This window comes from Rhinoderma darwinii, chromosome 8 (assembly GCF_050947455.1).
Source record: "Rhinoderma darwinii isolate aRhiDar2 chromosome 8, aRhiDar2.hap1, whole genome shotgun sequence".
NCBI lineage: Eukaryota > Metazoa > Chordata > Amphibia > Anura > Rhinodermatidae > Rhinoderma > Rhinoderma darwinii.
Window position 1 is genome coordinate 17,889,965 of NC_134694.1, and position 26,784 is coordinate 17,916,748.

Consider the following 26,784-nt stretch of genomic DNA (forward strand, 5'->3'; position numbering starts at 1 on the left):
ATACTGCAGCCTTTATATTGCGAATGAAGGGCTGCCAGACATTGCAACAGACCCTCTGCTTTCTCTAGTCACAGAATACCAGTCCCATAAATGATGTCTGTACTCCGGATCTAGACGCCTTACCAAGTGTAAATGCCTCACATGCTGCTCCAGCTCATAAAGGGACAGATTTCAGTATCAGATATATTAGGGAATTAGTCTTACCTTATATATTGCAGTCCATAGCTGACCTAAATTTAAAAAAAATCCCAAAAAAACTAGACAGACACTCAGAAGTTATTATTTCTTTATTGCAAAACAATTTGACATATTTGCAGACGCAAAAATGTGAGACACTAAAATAATAAAAAGCATCGCAGACATTATATTAAAAGCTGTAAAAAGCATTCATCTAAAAACATAGAGGGATCAGCGCTAAACACAAATGTCACAATTAAGGTTAAAAACAAAAATGATAATTACACCATGATGTAAGTAAAACTCAAAATACGTGGTAAAGCACGGGGCAGCCTGGTGGCCTTTCTGATTTGCACCTGGATGGTGCCCACGAGTCTATATACATAATATTAAGATCAGGGAGACCAAGTGAAGTCATGATAAGTTAAAATATTCCAGCCCAAATAAGACTGCTCAAGAAGTATAAAACAGACAAAGAAAACCTCCAGACGGCGGTAAGTCCTCTACTGCTCGTTTGGATTTGGGTTGGCATCTGGGTACTTGGTGAGGTCAAAAGTCAGGACCTTGCTGATCACACAATCCCCTTGCTGCAAAGACAAAAATAAAAGTGAATTTTTATTTTTGGCATAAACATAATAGAAACAGCATTATACAGGGGTAAAGAAGCTGCCACCGGAATGATGAAAAATCTCTCTTAAAGGGGTTTTCCCACAAACACATGTATCCCCTATCCACAGGCTAGGGGAGACATGTGTGATCTCTGGGGTTCCAACCGATGGGACACCTGCAATGAGGAGAACGGGGAACCGAAAGTGCTCCATGAGAATTGAGCGCTGCGCGCATCCTCAACTGCCGCTCTATTCATTTCTATGGGAATTCCAGGACCACTTTCTTCGGAAGCTCCATAGAAATGAATGGATAGCTGGTCGAGCATGCGCGCAGCGCTCAATTCTAATGGAGCCCTTTCGGTTCCCCGTTCCCCTCTTCGCTGTAGTGCCCAGCGGTCAATGGCCGATCTCAAAAAGGGCTTTAGAATATAACTAGCTGTCTCTGGTTTGGCTATTACCTGAATCATGTTCAAGGGCTCTCTTTGGAAACAGTGACCATATAAATCAATGCCTAAACAGGTGGCAAACAATCCTATGCCCAGAAAGGTTTCACCTAAATGTAAAACTATGTATATGTTAAAGGGAATGTGTCGCTAGAATTTTTTTTTTATCTTTTTTAGTTAAACAATTATTATTTAAGTGATTACACATTGTTCTAATTTTTTCACAAGTCAGGAAATATTATGAATTAGATTCTAATTTATAACATTTCCATGTGCTGGTCACTAGAGGGAGCAATTCCCAAAATTGCAGCATGGTCAATGTGGTAAAGCAACCTCATTGCTTTATGCTGCAAATTTGGGGTAGACACACTCGCTCTAGTGTCCTCACACAATCCCCCCTCTATTATTCTGGCTAGTCCCAGGAAAAGGAGGGGGTTCAATCTTCAAACCTCCTACATTGTGTGCCGCCATTTTCTGAGCGAATGCACAGTGTAGGAGGATTAGATACAGTGCTAATCAGACAGTATAACACGAACATAATACACACATCACATACACAAACATAACTTACCTGCTCCTGCCGCCTCCGCTCCTATTCCTTGCGCCTTCGATTCCTCGAACATATGGCCGGAAGCCGCGGCCGGAAGTCGTCATCTTACTGTCCGGCAGCGGCTTCCGGTCCACATGAAAATGACGCCGGGCTTCGTTTTGGTCTGTGTGGGAGCCGGGCATGCGCCGTTTCCACACCGACGGCATACGCTGCAGTGAATGGAACGGCTCCCGTTCGCATTCTCTATGGGGACGTATGTGCCGTATTCCATCTCTGTATGTGTCGTTAATCGACACATACAGGGATGAAAAGAGAAATGGCAGCGCCCATAGAGAAGTAAAAATTTTAAAAAATTTAAAAAAGTAGCACACGAACACAAATAAATAAATTTTATTTTTTTGATCATACTAAAAGCAATATAAAAAAAAATATATATTTCATGACACCTTCCCTTTAAGTTGTGCTGAAATACAGTGCTGTGAAAAAGTATTTACCCCCTTTAATTGCATATTTGTCCAAAATAAATAGTTTCTAGAAGTCTATAATATTAGAGAAAGGGAACCAACATTATAGACAAGAATAAAGACTTTTATTTTTTAATTCCTGCATTTAGTAATTCAACTCTCATGTGGAAAAAGGAACTACCCCCCCCCCCTCCCCCTGAAAGTAGTAACTGGTTGTACCACCCGTAATATGTTCACCTCAGACCCATCACTTACCTCGGGATATACTCCAACCAAGCTCTCTGCCTTGGTATAAAATTCCTCCTTAAGGGAGATGACAATTGCCTGGAAGTTAGTCATTGACTGTTCCTTAATGTAGTTGGCCACCTAAGGCAAAGGGGGAAGAAAAAAAAAAAAGATCTATTGTCTACGAAGGCACGCGTAGATCCTAGAGCCAATGATATATATTAATAGGACCACATAGATACAAATACGTAGAAATAAGAGGTCCTTCTAAGATACACGCAGCCCAGGGCAGTGAATTTCCTTACCTTCCCTATGTTGGTGTTATCCAAGGCAGCATCTATTTCATCCAGCACGAAGAACGGGGAAGGTTTATAACTAGGGATTAAATGTGAAGCCACAAGTTAGGAGGATATAAAAACATACAGAACATATTACCAAGCGGAGAAGAAGATTTCTTTACCTGTGAATTGCAAAGAGCAAAGCAAGTGCTGCCACGGTTTTCTCTCCACCAGACAAGTTGTCCATGGGTCTGAACCGTTTCCCAGGGGCCACACAGTTGTAGTTGATCCCATCCAAGTAGGGCTCCTCTGGGTTTTCAGGCCCCAGGAAAGCCTGTGCACATTAGGATTATCATTATGAGTCAGATCCAGAATGGATGAAGACAAATTCAGTGTAATTGAAGAGGTTATTACCTGGGCACTACTATTCCTGGAGAGGGCTTTGTAGATTTCATCAATATTTGTTGCTACAGACTCAAAGCAAGCGTTAAACCGGTCAAATCTCTCTTTCTTCGTCTGCTCAAATGCCTGCTTGGCTTTCTTCGCACGCTTACGAGCTGCTTCAAACTCTACAAAAAGGATTTTTAAAAAGTTGATAATAATGCTCCATATAGAATTCTACCATATTGCAAGGAAAATCCAGGTCAGTAGTATGACAGCTGAAGACACCTGTAAAGCTCATAAATTAATGGGGGTTTCCATGACCTAAACACTTAGGATAGGTCTTAAATGTTTGATCAGGGTGGGTGGGGGGCGATCAGCAGAATAAATGGCCGTGGGCGTCCTTGCCTAATACTGCTGCTCAGACCCACTAAAACAAAGCGACCACCACCGATCTAAACTTCTGACATGTCAAAAGTTTAGTTACCCTATTAATGGAAGGTAAAATTTAAACGAACATCTCACCATCAGACGTCTCCTGGAACTTGTCCCTGACGCTCTCCAATTTCTCCATTGCCTTCATGTTGGGGGCAGAGATACGTTGTAAAATACTCTGCTGCTCATTCAACTTCTGCTGTAGAGCACTCATTTCTTGCTTGATATCATCATCTGCCACAGCCTCCTGCCAGAAAACACCAAATAGGACAATAAAAAGGCTAATCTGTCAGGAACAATTTAAAAACACAGGTAAAAAAGGACAAGAAAAAAAAAACCTTGAGGTCTTCAGAAAGCTCGCTGTAGTCGATCTCGATTAGAGCTTCCCGAGCGTACACATTAGAGGTCCTCTGGGAGCTGCTGACAGATTCTTCTGCCTGTGATCCACCCTTAAAAACAAATATTAACGCCATCTTCAGTCTTGTAAGAAACTAACCACAAAACAAGCACAATATTAAAAGATTTTTTTACTACACTTAAAAACCCATTTTCAAACCTCCATATAGGGAAATCGGAGTTAGGCTAAGATCACATCCCGATTTGTGCACACGTTTGTGGTATATGACGACGTATACGTTTTTAAAGTTAAAAAAGCGTATGTATTTGTAACATACGCTTACTTTTTTGTAGTACACATTGTAGAGCTAAATCAAACTTTGTAAAGTTACGATTTTCCATATGTGGTGACAAAAACATATACATTTTACATATGCAAACGTAGGGTTTAAAATTGCATACGTCTTCCATTGACTTTAATACAAGACACGGAAAAGAAAAGGATACAACGTAAGCGCACAAAACGTATGCACAAACTACACCATTAGGGCATCCGTCCTGACCATAGAAATCAATGGACACGATGTGGTACACATTGACACTTAATGTCAAAACGTGTAACGTCACACGTACAGTAAAAACGAGATGTGAACTTAGCCTAAGTAGAAACCCATTCAGGGCCGCAATGTATTAGCTGGAGCGGGGAGCATCTGCAGAGAGCAGCTCTTGCTCTGGAGGACCCGGCACATCAGTGCATTACATGGAGAACAAATTGATTTCAATGGGCACCTTATGCAATGCTACATTTCACCTGTAGTGGCGCTGCAGAGCAATTAAACACTTGTTACCAGATTCCCCCGTAGATTCCAGCTGATCTCTGAGGGTCCAATCAGAGGGACACCCTGGAATTTTGCTGATCGTTAAAGGACCTTTCTAACAAAGATTGTCCAGAGCAGTAATTGCTCTCATAACCAAGAAGATTGAAAACCTTCAAACGTCCATAAAATGCATGTAAACTTAATAGCAAGCTAAAGACCTGTAAGTGTAGAGTAGCCCTTTAAGAATATTCTTTCCTGTTCTCACCTCTTCCTGGCTGATGTCATCCATAGTCCCCTTAGACAAGGGCAGCTTGATATCCTGCATCTTACAGGCCTGAAGCAAGTTGTGTCGATCGCTGCGCTTCTGCTCCAGTTTGGTCTCAATTGCTGTGACTTCTTTTTGTAGATGTGTCATCTCCCTGGAGTAGTAAGCAAATGCAGTAATCTAGTAATCTTTCAAGACTAAAGGTTCTTTTATGGGCTGTGAAAACGAGCGCGGATTAGTTTGGTCCATTCACAAGGAGCAATGATTGGTTATTTACGAGGATAAGCGATTGTTACTCCGATCAATCGCCCCCATGCATTTGCAACAAATCAGAAGCACATCTCTCTGTTTACACAGGGAGGTGCGATGCCAACCACGTTAAAATGTATTGCTGCTTAAGAGCAGATCAGCCGATGAACCAACGTTTCCCTCGTTCATCGGCTGATTATATGAACACTCGATTGTCCGACCATTGGTCCGTGTAAAAGGGCCTTAAAGCGATTAAACAATACTCATCACATACAGTTAGGTCCAGAATTATTTGGACAGTGACAAAATCTTCATGATTTGGGCTCTGCTGCCACCACATTGGATTTGAAATGAAACAGATGCAATTGAAGTGGAGACTTTCAGGTTTAATTCAAGGGGTTGAACAAAAATATCCTGTGAAACATTTAGAAATTGCAACCATTTTTCTGCACAGCCGCCTCATTTCAGGGGCTCAAAAGTAATTGGACAACTTAACATTACCATAAATAAAATGTATTATTTTTTTTTTAATACTTTGCAGAGAATCCTTTGCAGGCAGTGACGACCTGAAGTCTGGGACCCATGGACATCACCAAACGCTGGGTTTCCTCCTTTGTGATGCTTTGCCCGGTCTTTACAGCAGCGTCTTCAGTTGTTGCTTGTTTGTGGGACTTTCTGCCTTAACCCCTTAATGACCGGGCATGTTTGTACCTTAATGACCAAGCCAGATTTGTCAAATCTGGTATGTCTGACTTTATCAGAGAATAACTCTGTGAAAGTTTTGAATATCCAAGTAATTCTGACATTGTTTTTTCGTCACATGTTGTACTTTATTTTAGTGGTAAAAGTAGACTGATACAATATGCGGAAATTAATAAAAAAATAGAAAAATGGAAGAAATTTTGTAAAAATTACCATTTTCCCCTATTTTTAACTGCAATATGTCACATATGTACACACATACTGTACAATTTTTTTAATTAAATATATATTTCCATCTCTTTACTCCATTTTGGCAGCACTTTTGAAAAAATAAAATAAATTTTCAGCAATTTAGAGGACTTACAAATTAAATAATAATTTTTATAAATTTTGAAGTACATTTTGTTTTCCTGCACCAAGCCAGGTTTTCAGAGGCTCATAGGTGTCAGAATGGTGGAAACCCCCACAAATGACCCCATTTAGAAAACTAGACCCCTTAAGGTATTTACCTAAGGGTATAGTAAGTATTTTAACGCCACAGTTTTTTGCTAAATTTAATACATAGCAGGTGAAAAAAAAAAATATTTCACTTTTTTTCATAAAAGTATCAGTTTGAAGACCAATTTCTTTGTAAAGCGACCATGAGAATGAAGAAACACACCACAAAATCTATCACCCTGTTTCTCCTGTTTTCAAAAATACCAACATTGTGGCCCTAATGCGCTGCTTGGACACACGGCAGGACCCAAAAGGAAGGGAGCACCCGGAGGCTTTCAGGACTCATATTTTGCTTGAAAATGTTTTAGGCCCCACTGTACATTTGGAGAGGTTTTGAGCTGCGAGAACGATAGAAACTCCCCATAAACTACCCCATTTAGAAAACTAGACCCCATAAGGTATTTATTTAGGGGTATAGTAATTATTTTGACCCCACAGTTCTTTGCTAAATTTAATGCATATCAGGTGAAAAAAATAATAATTTCACTTTTTTCATAAAAGTATTTGTTTGAAGACCGATTTCTTTGTAAAGCGACCATGAAAATGAAGAAACACACCCCAAAATCTATCACCCTCTTTCTCCTGTTTTCAAAAATACCCACATTGTGGCCCTAATGCGTTGTTTGGACACACGGCAGGGCCCCAAAGGAAGGGAACACCCGGAGGCTTTCAGGACTCATATTTTGCTTGAAAATGTTTTAGGCCCCAATGTACATTTGGAGAGGCTTTGAGCTGCCAGAATGATAGAAACTCCCCATAAACTACCCCATTTCGAAAACTAGACCCCTTAAGGTATTTATCTAGGGGTATAGTTAGCATTTTGACCACACAGGTTTTTCGCTAAATATATTGAAATTAGTCTGTAAGGATTAAAATCTACTTTTTTTCTGAAACATAGAAATTTTTATTATTTACAAGGAATAACGAAGAAAATGCACCCCAACATTTGTAAAGCAATGTCTCCCGATTACGACAATACCCCATATGTGGTAATAAACTGCTGTTTGGACACACAGCAGGGCTCAGAAGGGAAGGAGCGCCATTTTGATTTATGATTTTGCTGGAATGGTTTTCGGTGCCATGTCGCATTTGCAATGCACTGGAGGGACCAAAACAGTGGAAACCCACCAAAAGTGACCCCATTTTGGAAAAACCTTCAAGGAATTTTTCTAGGGGTATAGTGAGCATTTAGACCCCACGGGTCTTTTGCAGAGTTTATTAGAATTAGGGCGCGAAAATTATCAACATTTTTTCCACTAAAATGTTGCATTTTCTCATTTTCACAAGGGATAAAGGAGGAAAAAAACAACCATTTTTTATAAAGCAATTTCTCCCGAGTACGGAAATACCCAACATGGGGTCATACGTTTTTTCATTAGAAATGAATTAACCCTTTCAGGACTGATCCATTTTTTGCTTTCATATTTTAGATTTTCACTCCCCGCTTTCCAAGAGCCATAACTTTTTTATTTTTCCATCAATAGAGCGGTGTGAAGGCTTATTTGTTGCGGGACAATCTGTAGTTTTCATTGGTACCATTTTGGGGTACATGCGATTTTTTTTGATCACTTTTTATTCAATTTTTTTTATGCAATCCTGAGCAAAAAACAGGAATTCTGACACAGTTTTTTAGGTTTTCTTTTTGCGGCGCTCACCGTACGCTATAAATGACATTTTTACTTTATTCTGCGGGTTGGTACGATTACGGCGATACCAGATGTATATAGGTTTGGTCCTTTTTTTTAGCGTTTGCGCAATAAAATGACTTATTTATAAAAAAAAAAAATTCTGTGTCACCATATTCTGAGAGCCGTAATTTTTTAATTTTTTAGTCAAAAAAGCTGTGTAAGGGCTTGTTTTTTGCGGGACGGATAGAAGTTTTTATTGGTACTATTTTCGGGTACATGCGACTTTTTGATCACTTTTTATTCTTTATTTAGGGAGCGGTGGTGACCCAAAAAATTGCCATTCTGTCGTAGTTTTTTATTGGTTTTTTTTGGGGTGTTCATCGTGCGGGAAAAATAACATTATAGTTTTATAGTTGGGTTCGTTACGAACGCGGTGATACCAAATATGTGTACTTTTTTAACGTGTTCATTTTTTTTCTATAATAAAAGTCTTATTATAGGAAAAAAGCATTTAGTGTTTATAGAACTTATAACTTTTATTTTTACACTTTTTTTAAAACATTTTTATTACTTTTTTTTAACTTTTTTAACTTGTCCCACTAGGGGACACTTAGTCTTGCAGCTTTGATCGCTGCTAGAGTACATTACACTACACACGTAGTGTAATGTACTCTAACTGTCATTGTGACGTGACTGTCACACTGACAGGAAGCAGAGGAGGAACGGCCGGAGGCTGTTCCTCCGAGGCTTCCGTGCATGGCAACCCGGAGGTCATTATCTGACCTCCGATTGCCGTGACAAGCATCGGTAGCCCCCACGATCACTTCGTGGGGGCTGCTGATGTGCTTCAAACCACTTAAATGCGGCGACGGCAATCCGTCGCCGCACTTAAGGGGTTAACTGCCGAAATCAGCGGCGATGGTCCGCTGTCCGGCGAGGCTGATGTCTCAGCTGTCTAGGACAGCTGTCAGCGCGGGTCTGTCACTCTGTGTTTACACAGAGTGACAGTTTGAAATGCGGACGAAAATGAACGTCATGGTGCGGGAACTAGCAGCCGACCATGACGTTCATTTTCGTCCTTGGTCGTTAAGGGGTTAAGTGTTGTCTTAAGCAAGTGAAATGCAGCTCGATCAGGTTGAGATCTGGCGATTGACTTGGCCATTGCAGAATATTCCACTTCTGTGCATTAAAAAAAACTCCTGGGTTGCTTTCGCTTGATGTTTTGGGTCATTGTCCATCTGTCCTGTGAAGCGACGTCCAATCAACCTTGCTGCATTTGGTTGATCTGAGCAGAAAGTAAATCCCTGAACACTTCAGAATTCATCTGGCTGCTTCTGTCTTCAGTCATATAATCAATAAACACAAGTGACCCAGTGCCTTTGGCAGCCATGCATGCCCATGCCATCACACTGCCTCCACCATGCCATCACACTGCGCCCACCATGCCTTCACACTGCCCCCACCATGCCATCACACTGCCCCCACCATGCCATCACACTGCGCCCACCATGCCATCACACTGCGCCCACCATGCCTTCACACTGCGCCCACCATGCCTTCACACTGCCCCCACCATGCCATCACACTGCCCCCACCATGCCATCACACTGCGCCCACCATGCCTTCACACTGCGCCCACCATGCCTTCACACTGCCCCCACCATGCCATCACACTGCCCCCACCATGCCATCACACTGCGCCCACCATGCCTTCACACTGCGCCCACCATGCCTTCACACTGCGCCCACCATGCCTTCACACTGCCCCCACCATGCCATCACACTGCCCCCACCATGCCATCACACTGCGCCCACCATGCCTTCACACTGCGCCCACCATGCCATCACACTGCGCCCACCATGCCATCACACTGCCCCCACCATGCCATCACACTGCCCCCACCATGCCATCACACTGCCCCCACCATGCCATCACACTGCGCCCACCATGCCATCACACTGCGCCCACCATGCCATCACACTGCGCCCACCATGCCATCACACTGCGCCCACCATGCCTTCACACTGCGCCCACCATGCCATCACACTGCCCCCACCATGCCATCACACTGCCCCCACCATGCCATCACACTGCCCCCACCATGCCATCACACTGCGCCCACCATGCCTTCACACTGCGCCCACCATGCCTTCACACTGCGCCCACCATGCCTTCACACTGCGCCCACCATGCCTTCACACTGCGCCCACCATGCCTTCACACTGCGCCCACCATGCCATCACACTGCGCCCACCATGCCTTCACACTGCGCCCACCATGCCATCACACTGCCCCCACCATGCCATCACACTGCCCCCACCATGCCATCACACTGCCCCCACCATGCCATCACACTGCCCCCACCATGCCATCACACTGCGCCCACCATGCCTTCACACTGCGCCCACCATGCCTTCACACTGCGCCCACCATGCCTTCACACTGCGCCCACCATGCCTTCACACTGCCCCCACCATGCCATCACACTGCCCCCACCATGCCATCACACTGCCCCCACCATGCCATCACACTGCCCCCACCATGTTTTACATAGGACGTGGTGTGCTTTGGATCATGAGCCGTTCCAAGCCTTCTTCATACTTTCTTCCTCCCATCATTCTGGTACAGGTTGATCTTAGTTTCATGCTGTTCCAGGCCTGGGCGGCTTCTTCACATGTTATTTGGCAAAGTCTAATCTGGCCTTTCTATTTTTGAGGCTGATTAATGGTTTGCACCTTGTGGTGAACCCTCTGTATTTGCTCTCATGAAGTCTTCTCTTTATGGTAGACTTAGATACTGATACACCTACTTCCAGGAGAGTGTTCTTCACTTGGGTAGATGTTGTGACGGAGTTTGTCTTCACCATGGAAAGGATTCTGCGATCATCCACCACTGTTGTCTTCCGTGGACAGCCAGGCCTTTTGGACTTCACGGGTTCACCAGTGCGCTCTTTTTTTTTTTTTTCAAGAATGTACCAAACTGTTGATTTGCTCGCTCCTAACATTTGTGCTCTCTCTCTGATGGATTTCTTTGTTTTTTCCAGTCTAAAGATGGTCTGTTTCACTTGCATTGAGGGCTCCTTTGACCTCATGTTGTGGGTTCACAGCAACAGCTTCCAAATGCCACACCTGGAATCAACTCCAGACCTTTTACCTGCTTAATTGATGATGGATTAACGAGGGAATAGCCCATGCAGCCCATTAAATAGCTTTTGAGATAATTGTCCAATTAACTTTGGTTCCTTGAAAAAGAGGCCGCTACATATTAAAGAGCTGTAATTCCTAAACCCTTCCTCAAATTAGGATGTGAATACCCTCAAATTAAAGCTGAAAGTCTGCACTTTAAGCCCATATTGATTATAAAAATGTATTTTCAATTTGTTTTAGTAAACAGCTAAAATGCCAAAACTTGTGTCACTGTCCAAATAATTCTGGACCTAACTGTATCTGCCATGCACTATAAAAAGAGAATGGAAAGTCTCACCTGGTGCACTAAACATATGTGTACAAATAATCACCACTGTAGGGCAAGATCAAAAACCAAAACTTCTTAACTATCCTCATCACTCTTAGGGTATGTGCACACACACTAATTACGTCCGTAATTGACGGGACGTATTTCGTCCGCAAGTCCCGGACCGACCACAGTGCAGGGAGCCGGGCTCCTAGCATCATACTTATGTACGATGCTAGAAGTCCCTGCCTCGCTGCAGGACAACTGTCCCGTACTGTAAACATGATTATACTACGGGACAGTTGTCCTGCAGCAAGGCAGGGACTCCTAGCGTCGTACATAAGTATGATGCTAGGAGCCCGGCTCCTTGCACTGTGTTCGGTCCGGGACTTGCGGCCGAAATACGTCCGTCAATTACGGACGTAATTAGTGTGTGTGCACATACCCTTAGGGTATGTGCACACGATAGCAGGCATTTACGTGTGAAAAGACAGACTGTTTTCAAGAGAAAACAGCTGCCTCGTTTCACACGTAAATGCTCCTCCTCGTAATATACGAGGCGTCTGTGACGCTCGTAAATCTTGAGCTGTTCTTCATTGAGTTCAATGAAGAACGGCTCAAATTACGTTGCAAAGAAGTGTCCTGCACTTTTTTGCCGAGGCAAGTCGTCTGCACAGTACGTTGGCAAACCCATTCAAATGAATGGGCAGATGTTTGCCAACGTATTGTAGCCCTATTTTCAGGCGTAAAACGAGGCATAATACGCCTCGTTTACGTCTGAAAATAGGTCGTGTGAACCCAGCCTGACGCTTCTCTAACTCACTGACACCATACTTTGTAAAGTCTTAAATAGCTAGCAGAAAATCCATGTTTATTTTTTTTTACTGTATTATCAAAAAAAAAACAACAACATGTTACTCTGTGCCGAGACATCAGAAGGTATAGAACAGAACAACTATGTCCCAATGACAACACTTCTTGTGCCCGTGTTCTGGCTGATCAGTGAAAGTAATCAGAGAAACTGATTAGAAACCAGATTACAATTTTTCATCAGAAGTGAGACAAAGAAAGAAGAGATCTGACCGAAAGTTTTGCCATAAAGACGGACATAAAAGCTTCTCTCACAGGAGTCCTGTAACTTCCCACCGACAGCCCAATAAAGAAAGGCAATTTTTTCCACATTTTTAAAACAGTATCGGAAAGTAAATAACTCATATCCGATAACCAGAAACAGTTTGGTCAATATGCAATGTCTGATATTGTCTGTACATATTAACTCGGAATTAGAAAGTGCTGCGAAATATGTCACTATATAAAGATAATCATTATTTATTATTATACATATGTGGAATAATAAAAAAAACTGGTGAATATAAATATACTGACTTGTTGGCGCCCCCTAGCTTCTTGCGGATCTCTTCCATTTGATGATTCTTGTCATTAACTTCAGACTTTTTGGCCAAATGTTGGTTTTTCAGATCTTGTAACTGAGCCATTGTCTCATCAATGATCTTCATGTGTCTTTGCTCCTCCTAGATTAAGTAATAAATTCAATCAATCAACACAAGGTCTATTTGTTGAAACCTGGATCATAAGTTTCGCATGCACATGACGGTAAAAATCGTCCGTAATTATGGTCCGCAATTACGGACCCATTCACTTCTATTGACCACGGACACCTTCCCGTATATTTACGGGAAGGTGTCTGGGTCGTAAAAGTGTACCGCAAAAGATAGGACATATCCGAGTGGCTGTCCATGGCCGCCAGTGTGCATGGGGCCTTACACAGAGGCTTTTTGCAGTGCTACTGGTTGATTTGAACTATTAAGTGACTGCTTTGGACTGGAGCCATTGATCGAGTTAAAATTAATCGTAATGTTACAAAAAGTCTCTGTGTTACCCTAGCCTTACGGATTTACACTTTTTCAGAAGATCTGCAAGAATAGATTTGTCATAGCTTTAGAAGGGGTTCTTCACTATGTTTAAAGTGTAGCTAAACGTTCATCAAACCTCTGACATGTCATAGAGACATGTCAGAAGTTTGGATTGGTGGGGGTCCGAGCACTGAGACCCCCACAAATCGCTAGAACGTAGCAGCTGAAGTGTTCATGTGAGCGCTCAGCTGCTTCGTTTGTTCTGCTTTTTCCCGAAAGCCGATGTATCGGAGTACGGGCTCATAGACTTTGTATTGAGTCCGTACACCGATACATTTATTTCCGGAAACAGCCGAACAGACACGAAGCAGATGAGCGCTCACATGAACACTTCAGCTGCTTCGTTCCAGCGATTGGTGGGGGTCTCAGTGCTCGGACCCCCACCAATCCAAACTTCTGACATGTCACTATGACATGTCAGAAGTTTGTCGAACGTTTAGCTACATTTTAAGTGAGGTCTGTTCGTTGCTCTCTCACATTGTGTGCCATGGCATATAATGGCATATGTGCCCCCCCTCGAGGCCAGAGCAGAAAGCTGCTAAGTAAGAGTGGAACTATTCTGGCAGGAACTCAGTCGCCTGGTTATCCCTTATTACAGATATACGGCCAAATTAAAATCACAGCTAATTGCTATGGTTACCAGGTGCCAGACCCACAATGATCAGCAGGGCAAATGCTCTTAATAAAACATGTTACCTTTTACAATCTGCCAGGAAGAAGTACCTTGTTCTATAAACCCTGGTACAACTTGGGGCTTGAGGCACAATGTGGCAAGGATGGGGGAAGGAGTGGTAAGGGGTCTATTTTCTACTAAAGAACGAGCCAAGAAATAGAGGGAAGGGAAGCATAAGGAAAAAAAGTTAACAAAATGAATCTGCACAGGAAGGCGGATGACCACCAGAGAATCCAAAAATTCTGGCAACAATGCCATCTTTGTAAGGAAATGCAATCATGTAAATGATTTGGTCTCCGCAACGAATAGAGCCTGTCTTAATGACTTACATATAACGAAAGTCATATGCAACGTCGACAACTATTCACATGCAACCTTAACGACTGCCCACCGTCTTTTGACGGCAGGCGGTTCATGTCCTTAGTCTACAGCGACGTCTTTTGGCGTCGCTGTAGAAGAGGCTGATGAGCGCTCCTGTGAGCACTCATCCTCTAAGCAAGAGCTGTAACTAACAGCTCCTGATCTTAGAGCAGCCTGCTGAATACAGCTGGGGTCGGAAAACATCCGGACCCCAGCAGTTTAACCCTTAGATCGCCGTGGTCCGTGACCGCGGCAAGATCAAAGGGAACTCCCTGCTTTGATCTCGTTATCGGAAACCCGGTGACGTGATCAAACACCGGGGAATCCCTCTGCAGTCAGCCCTGGGAATCTACAAAGGACCCCAGGGCTGCCCTAACAGCAGCCTGTGTCATAGTGGCACAGTATGATGTATTAGCATACAGGAGTATGCTAATACATTACAAGTAAAAAAATAAAAGTTATAAATAAATGTATCCCTTAATGGGATTAAAAAAAAAAAAAAAAAAAAAAGAGAAAAAATAAAAAAAAAGTGACACTATTTTGCATAAAATATATTTTAATGCCCCTACACTTAATAAAAACAAAAAACCTACCGATATTAGGTATCTAAACGATCTTAATAACCTGAAGAATTAATCTATTTACCGTGAAACGTGAACAGGATAAAAAAAAACAAAACAAGAAAAACGATGCAGAGAATCGCTTTCTCTTATATTCACGCCATAAAAAGAATTTTTTTTCTACCTCCAAGCTATGAAAAAAATATATAATTTCTCCTGCATAAAACAAGGCCTCATACGGCCACGTCAATGAAAAAATAAAAAACGTTATGGCTGCTGAAATGCAGAGGTAAAAATGGAAAAATGTAGCTGGTCATTAAGACCTTTTCAGGCCCGGTCATTAAGGGGTTAAGGAGGGGGTTCTGAGTAGGGGACTCTCCTCTGATGTCCATTTAGCCTATTAAAGCATTTTCATGAGATAAACCCTTTAACATGATGGATGAATAATAATGACTATAATCCTCTTGTAGATGGTCTATGACAATCCGCTAGACGGCATCTTATAGAGAACCTTTCACCTGCCCATACATGTGCAGCGGAGTGCAGCCTGTAATGGGCAGGGCTGCGCAAACCCTGGGGCACTTTACATTTTGTTTCCTATCCTCCTCCGTTATTTAGATATCGGTGCCGATATCAGAGGAGAGTCCCCTGCTCAGAACCCCCTCAATGAGTCAGAGCAGCTCTGGCCATACAATCTGCAGTCGTTGAAGGGAAATGTGTGATCAGATATGGCTTCCCTTGGCAATAGCCGCTAGGACGTCTGTTTAAAAAGGGGTTGTATGCATGATACAAACCCTTTAAATAACCTCTAAATGTTACGCTCTCCGATCACAGTTTTCTCTATAAACAATGACTAGCACTTACCTTTTTGAGTTTTTCAATTTCATTATCATCTTTCTTCACAGACTGCTCCCACGTTGTCACCTTCCCTTGGTCTTCTTTCAGCTGATTCTTTTCATAGTCAAATTGAATACCTAGACGGGTCTTCTGATTCTCAAATTCTAACCTGTAGAAGGATCAGACAAACGTAATTTGTGCTCGGTCAACAGAGACATAAAACCCAGATTACAGATTTTGGTTCCTGGATCAAAATCCCTAGGAAGGATAATTAAAATGTGAAGGTAAGGTCTACCCCAACTGCTGTGAAACTATAGCCTGAGGCCATCAGGGCACGCCAAGAGTTTTAGTTTTGCAACAGGAGGTGACCCACAGGATTGGAGACCACTGGCCTGAAGCTTGAAAAGTAATTTTGGAAAACTGCTTTAGGATACATACTAAATAAAAAGGTAAAAGGTATTATATTTGATAAAAGACCTATGGAGATATTTTTCAGCAGATCTCTTCACCATATCACCACAATAGTAAATACCTCTTCTTGGCAATCTCATTCTGTCGTTTCACCTTCTCCTCTTCAAACTCTCTGATGTTACGGACTCCGATCTCCAGACAGAATTCTTCAAAGACCTCATCTTCCACCTGATGAGCACAAGTATACGTTACCACTAGTAGACAATGCATGGGACCCCAGCTCTACAGTTTAGGTCCTCTACTCACCAAATTCATCTTCTCCTTGAGATCCTTCATCTCCCGATCACGGCTTTGGATTATTCGCTTTATGTCATTGATACGTGGGTTGAAATTAGCCAACTCGCTCTCCAGCTTGGATTTTTCCTGGGAAAGTAAAACAAGTGAAGAACATCTCATTATGAATGATGGACATACCTATAGGTAATGCAATGAAGACGTCTGTTAATAAAGCAGCGTCTGATTGGTACCTGCATATTCATTGCCAAATGACGGGTTTTGGTCTGCTCAAGGTCACTCTGAGAATACTTAAGCCTCATCTGCAGTCCATGAGCCTGGGATTGGACCTGCCTCAGTTCGGCCTCCTTGCGTTTTGCTTTCATTTGCTCCTGTAAAAGAATAAAAAGAGGTCTTCAAAGATCTGAACTACTACAACCAGATCACCCCTTCGTACATCACCCATGACTGGAGAAACATCCAACTACTAAGTTCCCACAGGTCACCTTTAGCTCCTCTGTTAATCGTTCCTTCTTTTCCTTGAGTTTATCCACTGCTTTTTCATCCCATCTTCTTGCCTTGGCTTTCAAGTCACTGGCACCTCCAGAAATTACACCAGACTTCTGGAATAAGGTTCCATCAAGAGCAACAGTCTGCGGGAAACAAGGATCAATTGGAAAATAAGACTCTAATATACTGTAAAAAAATAAAAATCGAGGACACAACTTCTAAATGAGAAGCGTCAGTAGATCTCATAGGAAATTACAATCTATGGAGGGACGCCTGGAAATCTGTTCCCAAGGGCCCCCCACTGTTCCCAAGTCACTCACCAATCCCACCTCTATAGCAATTTACATGCAGATACCAAAAATAAAAATGTATTAATGCAACTTAAAAGGGTTTTCCTGGTTGCTGTTTTTTTAGTTAGTCCCCTTATTCACTCTGAGGGACTTGGATCGGTCTACATCGCACATAAAGGGCTACGGCCGTGTCCTTATGTGTCAGTATGTGACAGCATCTATCTTCATCACCCGTCCTCAAAATATTCTATGACCAGATACAATTCCTACTACTTTGGGTCCTGTTTTATGTTTGGTCCTCGGTGCTGCACAGAATAACTACTGGTGACCATGTATCTATTACATGTATGGATATGGAAGTCCTGGTGGAGGACAGCTGAGGAGAAGACCAACATAGAATGCAGAAGGAAGGATTATAGTGGAAACTTGAAATGATGGCTTACTTTGTGTCTCTGGTGTCCTCCAAAGGCTATTCTACGAGCATCTTCTACATTATCGCAAACCAATGCATTCCCGCAGGCATACTGGAGGGCCTTCTTAATATGCGGTGGCTCATACCGGATAACATCAATAACCAGTTTTGCCCCTTTGAGCTCACGCAGTTTCTCATCTGTAGGTTTTACCTAATAAAAGGAAGAAGATACAGTATGTGATCAGCAGTAGCGACAAACCTAAAAAGGGTCACCAAAAGATTCCTTCTTTGCATTAATAAGAACAAAATGTATACTAAACCAATACCTCAAGATAATCAAGAGGAAGGAAGGTTTCAGGTTCCCCACGTTGCTCCTTGATATACTGGATACAGTCTCTTCCTGTCTTTTCAGAGTCCACAATAATGGCATCCATGTTCTTTCCAAGCACCTTAGTGACTGCGATCTGGTACTTCTTTTGGGTGGGCTGGCAAAGGTCAATCAGACGGCCATACTGATGAGATAAATGAACAGTTATAACATTACTGCTGAGCTCATCCTCGCTAGACGCAGCTTAACTAGCAAGTTTCTAGGTTTCCATTACATTCTTCACCACAGACTTGAAGTGACTAAATCACTTACCACAGACCCGGGATACAGCCTCTTGATGCTCTCCATGATCTCGGCTTTGCGTTGCTGTCTGCTGCTCTCTTGACGATCAATCCTGGCATCACCCAGCTGCTCCATGACTTGGTTCAACTCCTTATTGATTTCATCAATCCTTCTTTTAGCCATTTCCACTTCTTCCGTTAAAGTCTCTTCAAGATTTTTCTGTTCTTCTAAAGACTGCCTAAAAAGGAGCAATGAAACATCTGGTAAGTGAAACTATACCTATCAATAATGTGCACAATAATAACAAAAAATATTTAATATGACAAATCAAAATAGGCAATTAAATGAAGTGAATGAAGGCATGGAGGTCAACATCCACCCTATCCATAAGCCCTATTAGAACATATGGACATGATAGAGGGGGGACCCTCCTCTCTAAGCTAGAACAATCTGGCGGACTCGAGCCGTCCTTGTATTTTATGGATGGCCATTCTTCTGAAAGCCCACCATGTCATACTACATTTCCAATATATCGGCCGCTACAGGGGAAATGACTTGCTGGCCGCAGTTTCCCCCAGAAAAAGCAGCTGTTTGCTGGGGGTTTCAGGAGCGGGACCCGGGGAAAATCAGCAGATCGTTCCAGCGGCCAAATTGCAAACGGGATTTTCTCATTAAGAGAAATCCTTTTACATATGAATGTCAAAGAGGGGCTCCTCACTCTATTGGCCAGAGCTGGGAGCTTCTGCAAACAGTGGCTCTGACATTGGGGGTCCTGGCCTATCCGTGCATTGCAAATATAGTACAATAGAGGCTCGATTGAGACGTTTCACAAAACCTACTGCTAAAATCAAATACATGAGTTAGTTGGCCAGCTTAACATTTGTTGCAGTACAATGAAATTCCATTAACGAGATCTGCTAGATTATCAAATGTCCCGGATTATTGGACATCATATAGTAAAATGATCAGGAGTGCGTGACAACCTAAATAAATATATAAGAAACACATAATGCTACCCACTTGCTGGTTGCAATATATTCCTCCAGCTTTTCTATTCTCTTCTGGTTTTCTTCTATTTCACGCAGCTTCTGTTTGATTTTCGCCTGAAAAAAAAACAACAATAAAATGCTTAAGACACAAGTTACAAAGCCGACGGCTTCCTAATGTGGCACAGGTCAGGTTTAAGATGCAAAGAAACAAAACGCGTTCATACTTCAGTCTCCACTTTTTTCCTTTCCTCCAAATCAAGTCGATCTTGATCCGCTTTTTGGTCTCTGTTGAATTTCTCTAACTCTTGAGCAAGTGTTGCAGCCCTTTTGCTGGCTTCTTCCTTTAGACGGTGATATTTCTTTACCTGATTAACAAATAGGACAAGGGGAGTTAATCACAAAGAAGCTCCACAAGTCAATGGGGGTAAACAGGTGAGGAAGAAGCCATTACCTGATTTTCTTCTAATGTAAGATCCCGACCTTGGCTCTGGCTTTCTTCCTCCATCCTTTCTTCAAACTCCTGCCTGGCCTTCTCCACTGACTGCACCTCCTTATCCAGCTCATCCATATCTGCCTTGCGCTTCTTATAATGTTTCTGAGCATTTTGAAGCGATTTCTTGGCCGCTTCCAGCTTCTTGATCTTGTGAGAGGTGTTCTCCTTGGCCTTGATATATTGTGGACGCTTTTGATTCAATTCAGCATCCTTCTCCCTAAATGTGCAGGGAAGACAATCATAAACTTTAAAGAAAGGCAATATCTTCTAATAGGCGAGACAAATATTCAGAAAGAGATGTTTGAAAAAGTTGAAGCCAGGAAAATATACTCCTGGCAACAATCTTGAAGACAACTTACTTGATCTCCTTCTCTATGGCTTGCTGTTCCCGCATCATCTTGCCCAGATCCTTCTTCTTATCCTTTAGTTCTTCTTCAACTTTGTCCATGTGCTTCTTATCCTTATCAATCTCCTTGTTCTTCGATGTTAGGTCCTTGTTCAGTTTCTCTATCTCAGACTCATTGTGGTACAGCTTGAAGAGCTGCATCTGGATCTGGGCTCGTGCCACCTCATCCTTGAGCCGCTGGTACCGCTCCGCCTGTGTACAGAGGAACGGTATTAGACTTTTTACTTACTAAAGGGAGACAAAATCTTTTGATGATCTAAATTTTTATATTTATTGACTTATATTGATTAAAAAACTGTTGTGGTTACAAATAAATCAGGTTTAAGGGGGTTGTTCCAAGATTAAATGTTATCCCCTAACCACAGGATAGGAGATAACATGCTGATCGGTGGGGGTCCAACTGCTGGACATGGACAACTGATGACCTATCCACAGATGCGATTCCTCTACACTCATGTTAACATGGGGCACGGGTATGCCCAATCTCAGGATCAAAGCACAATGGTAAGATTAATTATATAAGTAGCTGAACTTTTAATCCTCTCCTTTTACAGGCCACCGACCCCATTAAAGAGGTTTTCCAGGCATGGGGCAGTTGTCCGTGCTGAGGTACTGCAACTCTGCGCCTATTTACTTGAATCAGAGCAGAGCTGCAGCATGGCCGCTATACTGTGACCAAAGCCATCTGTTTCCGGCACGAACGTCCGATGCCCAGAGGCAGCCGGAACAGCTGATAGGTGCGGGGTCCGGGTGTTGGACCCCCAACGATCATATACTGATGACCTACCCTGTGGATAGGTCATCAGTATGAAAAACCACCCCGTGCCCAGACAACATCTTTAAAGCAATTTTGGGGTCATCAAGCGCAGAAATTACTAACCTCCTCCTTCTCTTGTTTAGCTTCCTTTCGCTCAGCGGCAATGTTCTTCTTGCGGTGATAGTTGAACTGTGTGTCCTCCTCTGCTTTAACCATTTCCTTCTTGCGCTTATCATATTCCTGTGCCAGCTCCCCTGACCTGCTGATCTCCTCAAACAAAGCTGTACGTTCCTTGGGATTCTTCATGGCGATGGACTCTACTGCCCCCTGTAGAAGAGATGTGGAAAGTGTCAGAAGGAACAATGTGTCAACAACTGATAAAGAACCAGGAACTCATCAAAGCTTGTGTCATTTAATACACTGCCCTATACAATATAACTATATTTAAACTAAGGAGAGTGGTTTCCAAACTCTGCCACTCAAACTGTTGTGGAACTACAACTCCAAGCATATTCAGTGGCGGTTAGAGCATCCTGGGATTTGTAGTTCCGTAACAGCTGGATTCCACGGTCCTAAAAACATTATAAAGGGCTCCTACATACTTATACAAAAAAAAATATGGAATATAGCCTACAGCAAGTTGGAAAGCTACTACTCTACGGCCAGGATCACACACGCAGTTTTGGCTCAAGGTTTTTTTAAGCCAAACACAGGAGTGGACACAAAAGAAAGGAGATGCATTAGTCTTTACTTTATCCCTTTCTTGGAGCCACTTCTGGCTTTGGTTAAAGAAAAAAAAAAAAAAAAAAACGCAGCCAAAAACTGCATCAAAACGGTGTGTGTGATCCTGGCCTAAAAAAGGGACTCCATCTGAACCATTCACAAGCAAACATTGAACCGCATAGTTCTCAGATACCCTAAGATTTTCTTTTAAATAAAACTTTAAAAAGTCATATGACTTAAAGATCACCTTACCTGAAACACCAAGAAGTTCCTGGCTTTAATAAGGATCCCCAGCTTCTCCAGTTCATCACTGTATTCCGCCAGCTGAACTACTTTACTATTGATTCTGTATTCAGAGGAACCACCTAACAAAAGGAAAATCAAGCAGAATAAAGTCCATTAAAATGTTCATACCAATATTTTATGACACTCAGGAACGTCACTGCACCTTAAAAGTGGTGGTCACATCTCCAGATCTCAGCAAATAAATGTTATTCTTCGTATAATGAAAAGTTATAACATTTTCCAATAACCTTTCTGTATCAATTCCTCATGTTTTCAAGATCTTTGCTTGCTGACCTCGAATAGGAACTTTCATGGTTTACTTATAGTAGATAAAGATCTGTCCTGGTCATGTGATGCACACACAGGTGCACGGCCCATTACAAGACACATCTCTGATACGCATACTGTAACGAACTGTGCAGCTGTGGTCCACTAGAAGTAAACAATGAAGGTTCCTACTGAATGACAACAGGCAGAGATCTTGAAAACAGATGGAGAACTCCAGAGCTGAAATCTTTCAGCTTTCTTTCCATTACCAAGTTCTGCACAGAGATTGCTCTAGTGATCCGCATTCTGGAAGTATAGTATTACTATAGTTATCGGATGTAGAAAACTAACTGTCCTAGTCCATTACATGAGCTCAGATAAGCAGTAAGGGGCATGTTTGGTGTAATGCTTGTCAACTGTTTCCAATGACAACCAACAGAATTGTGAATGCAGCTCTGAAGTATAATACAGGCTGTAACTTAGCACAAGAGAAGTAATGTATATACAAAGATGCTCAATTTTTTTTAATGTCAATTAGATCTAAATACAAACTGTAGAAGTAGTGGTCAAAGATAGACATAACCTTTAAGTAGGACAGCCATATTTTAAATATTTAAGAGCTTTTACCCTAGTAAGAGTATTAAGACACGTCCAACCACTGGCACCATAACCGATCCGGAGTCCGCTGCTTTTGGTCATAATGGAGAGGTGGTAAGAGAACGTAAATGAATGACCACAAATATGCAGCCACCCCATTATTGAGGTGAGAATTGAAACTGGCTCAGTCTTATTTCTGGGTCCTAGTCGCTGGCCCCCTACTGATCAGACTAGCGAATCTGCCAGAATATATGCAGAAATCAAACCATACTTGTAGACTGGTCACTGTCATGGAAATTCTAGTAAGAGTTCTTGCACTGCATTACCAATGATATGTCTTGAAAACACCTTCTCCGTGCCATTGTCCTCTTCATACACCATGCTCACAAATGCCCGGTTTGCAGCAGGTTTCCCCACCGGAGCTCCATGAATAAGGTCTCGAAGTGTTTTCACTCTCAGATTACTGGTCTTCTCCCCCAGCACAAAGCTGATGGCGTCCATAAGATTGGATTTCCCTGTAGACAATAATGTAAAATAAGAAACTGAATCAATAACTGACAGATCAATAGCCGACGCTCCCACAAGACTACACCCTATAAGAGACTGTTCACACTAGCGTCACGGCTTCTGTTTAGAACCGCTGTGACTGTTCCGCTTTCCAACGAATCCCGATGGACCCCATTAACTTTAGGGTGTTCTAGTATTTTTGATGGCAACAATAGCGCTGCTGACTGCACTATTCTTGCAGTCAAAGATACCAGGCACCATCATTAAAGCGCCGCACAATTTAGCCAGGGCCGGGTCTACAAGTAGTTTATACACAACTGTATTTGTAGCCACATTTCATTCCACATTCCAAAATAGATGTTCCGAGATCTGTTCTTGTTTTTAGAAGATACAAAAATGGAGGGAACACAGACCACAGGCATATGAAACAAATCCATGTAGATACATATCACAACTTTGGAAGATGCCACAGTGCCTCCATAACGGAGGACGGAATAAGGGAGCTGTACGGTGCTTTACAGTTGGGCTGAGGGTACAGATCCCCAGATGGGACAACCACTATAAGGGTCAGTTCACACGTTGAGTAAATACTGCCGTTTTTCTGCGACGGAATTTGTTGCGGAACATCCGCAGCAAACAAAGTAGATGAGATAAAACAAATGTCATCCGCGCGCTGCGTAAATAGTGAGCGGGAAAAACGCTGAGAAATTGACTTGCGGTGTGGAATTTTATTCCGCAGAATGACAACTGTGTGGCCTCATGTACACGAACGTAGCCATGTGCACGGGTCGGCCGGCCATGGAGTAACAGCCGCGAGCCGCCCGCATACCGTGGGCTGTGCACATGGCCGCGGCCATTATTTTCAATGAGCCCGGACCGCACAACACGGCCGCAATAAGACATGTCCATTCTTTCTGCGGTCCGGGCTCCGGGGCCGTGAAATCCACGGTCGTGTGCATGGCCCCATAGGAATGAATGGGGGCCACAATTCTCCCGTGGATTTTCGGGGGAATTGCGGCCGCAAAAGCACGTTCGTGTGCATGGGGCCTATTTGTGTAAATGCTGCTTATCTGTTGAAGGTTTACTACATTGAATTCAATGGGGAGGTAAATCCCGCAACAAATAGGGGATTTAACAAGTTAAGAACCTGCATTTATTTTATTACAACATTTACTGCAGTACTGAAATTTTAAAAAATCTCGGACAAGCCCTTTAAGGCTCCATTCACACTGGCATCACTGCTTCTGTTCCACTAAACACTTCTGAACAGATCCCATGGACTGGATGGGGTCCGTCAGAGCTCCGGTACTTTTCACAGTCCTGCAGGCTGCGCTATTCTTGTCAAAAACATCAGAATTATAAACAGAGTGAACTACGACTGTATAAGTATCACACCCCAACCAGGGGAGGGGGGCAACCCTCCTGTGACGGCCCCCCAACCCGGGGGGCATCTTCGTGCGACGGCCCCCGCCAACCCAAGGGGCATCTTCCTGCGACGGCCCCCGCCAACCCAAGGGGCATCTTCCTGCGACGGCCCCCGCCAACCCAAGGGGCATCTTCCTGTGACGGCCCCCGCCAACCCAAGGGGCATCTTCCTGCGACGGCCCCCGCCAACCCAAGGGGCATCTTCCTGCGACGGCCCCCGCCAACCCAAGGGGCATCTTCCTGCGACGGCCCCCGCCAACCCAAGGGGCATCTTCCTGCGACGGCCCCCGCCAACCCAAGGGGCATCTTCCTGTGACGGCCCCCGCCAACCCAAGGGGCATCTTCCTGTGACAGTCCCCGCCAACCCAAGGGGCATCTTCCTGTGACGGTCCCCGCCAACCCAAGGGGCATCTTCCTGTGACGGCCCCCCCCAACCCAAGGGCCATCTTCCTGTGACGGCCCCCGCCAACCCAAGGGGCATCTTCCTGACGGCCCCCCGCCAACCCAAGGGGCATCTTCCTGTGACGGCCCCCTGCCAACCCAAGGGGCATCTTCCTGTGACGGCCCCCCGCCAACCCAAGGGGCATCTTCCTGTGACGGCCCCACCCAACCCAGGGGGCACCTTCCTGTGACACCCCCTCAACCAGGGGGCATCTTCCTGTGACTGCCCCACCCAAACGAGGGGGCATCTTGATATATCAATGCAGCTGTACATTACAATGCCACCTCAACTCTACCGTAATACTGACAGATTTGGACGGGTTTCCGCACACGAGTTGTCACAGATAATGATAATACAAGTCACAGATAATGATAATACAAGTTACTTATCTCCCCCCCCCCCATCACCTCACACTGCCACTATCTACACTTACCGGATCCATTGGGGCCGATGATGGCAGTGAACCTGCGGAAAGGCCCTATTATCTGCCGTCCCTTGTATGACTTGAAATTTTCAATCTCAATTAACTTCAAGAAGCCCATGGCGGCGGCCTACGTACTCAGGGTATCCACGGCCCCCTCCGGAACTACCGAAAATCCAGGCCCAAAGGCCGCCAATTCTCTGCACGTCGATCGAAGCGCGCCTAGCAGTGACGTCACCCGCTGCTGCTCGAAGGGGCGGAGCTCCGCCACATAAACATACTTCTCTACTGTACTAAAAGGTCGCCACCTAGTGGAATTTCCGCCATTTTGTTGGTTGGTAGGAGACGCTGTAGCACTGCATTACGAGTTCTCTAAAAAGGACCAATATCGTCTTCCGTATGAACGAAACGGAATAAAAAAACAGCAGTTCAACTGAGGACCACTAGGTGGCCTTATACCGGCGTGTATATTTTTCAGTGCAGTAAGACTGGAATCTTATATAAACTAACGGGGTTGAATGCTGGATCAGTAGTTCTGCAAATGTTTTGCAGTGTTACTTTTACATTTTTTAGTATACGTTTTGTTGTGTTTATGTATTACAAATATTGCATCGTGGAAGTGTTTCGGAATAGTTTTGATCCCATATTTCGTATTGTCATTGTGCCATATAGTCTGTAGATACTGCCACAGTGCCCTCTGTAGATAATGCCACAGTGCCCTCTGTAGTTAATGCCCCAGTGCCCTCTGTAGATAATGCCACAGTGCCCTCTGTAGATAATGCCACACACCCCTACATAATGCCACAGTGTCCTCTGTACATACTGCCACAGTGCCCTCTGTAGATGCTGCCACAGTGCCCTCTGCAGATAATGCCACAGTACCCTCTGCAGATAATGCCACAGTGCCCTCTGTAGATAATGCCACAGTGCCCCTGTAGATAATGCCACAATGCCCTCTGTAGATAATGCCAGTGTCCTCTGTAGATAATGCAACACACCCCTAGATAATACCAGTGTCCTCTGTACATACTGCCACAGTGCCCTCTGTAGATGCTGCCACAGTGCCCTCTGTAGATGCTGCCACAGTGCCC

General features: G+C 43.6%; 1 protein-coding gene across 1 annotated transcript; it reads right to left on the minus strand.

Annotated features, from left to right (window-relative positions):
- Nucleotides 1-269: 269 nt before the first annotated feature.
- Nucleotides 270-25,955, minus strand: SMC1A (structural maintenance of chromosomes 1A). Its single transcript, XM_075835372.1, has 25 exons — nucleotides 25,706-25,955; nucleotides 23,225-23,413; nucleotides 22,002-22,114; nucleotides 21,150-21,353; nucleotides 20,223-20,461; nucleotides 19,822-20,080; nucleotides 19,595-19,735; nucleotides 19,402-19,484; nucleotides 18,412-18,619; nucleotides 18,098-18,283; nucleotides 17,803-17,982; nucleotides 17,066-17,212; nucleotides 16,814-16,951; nucleotides 16,593-16,709; nucleotides 16,408-16,514; nucleotides 15,903-16,044; nucleotides 12,898-13,043; nucleotides 4,981-5,134; nucleotides 3,900-4,010; nucleotides 3,652-3,808; nucleotides 3,160-3,314; nucleotides 2,928-3,079; nucleotides 2,773-2,842; nucleotides 2,498-2,608; nucleotides 270-764 (listed from the first exon to the last, which is right to left on the minus strand). The coding sequence occupies exons 1-25, from the start codon at nucleotides 25,812-25,814 to the stop codon at nucleotides 681-683; spliced, it is 3,702 nt and encodes a 1,233-aa protein (XP_075691487.1). The 5' UTR covers nucleotides 25,815-25,955; the 3' UTR covers nucleotides 270-680.
- Nucleotides 25,956-26,784: the final 829 nt, after the last annotated feature.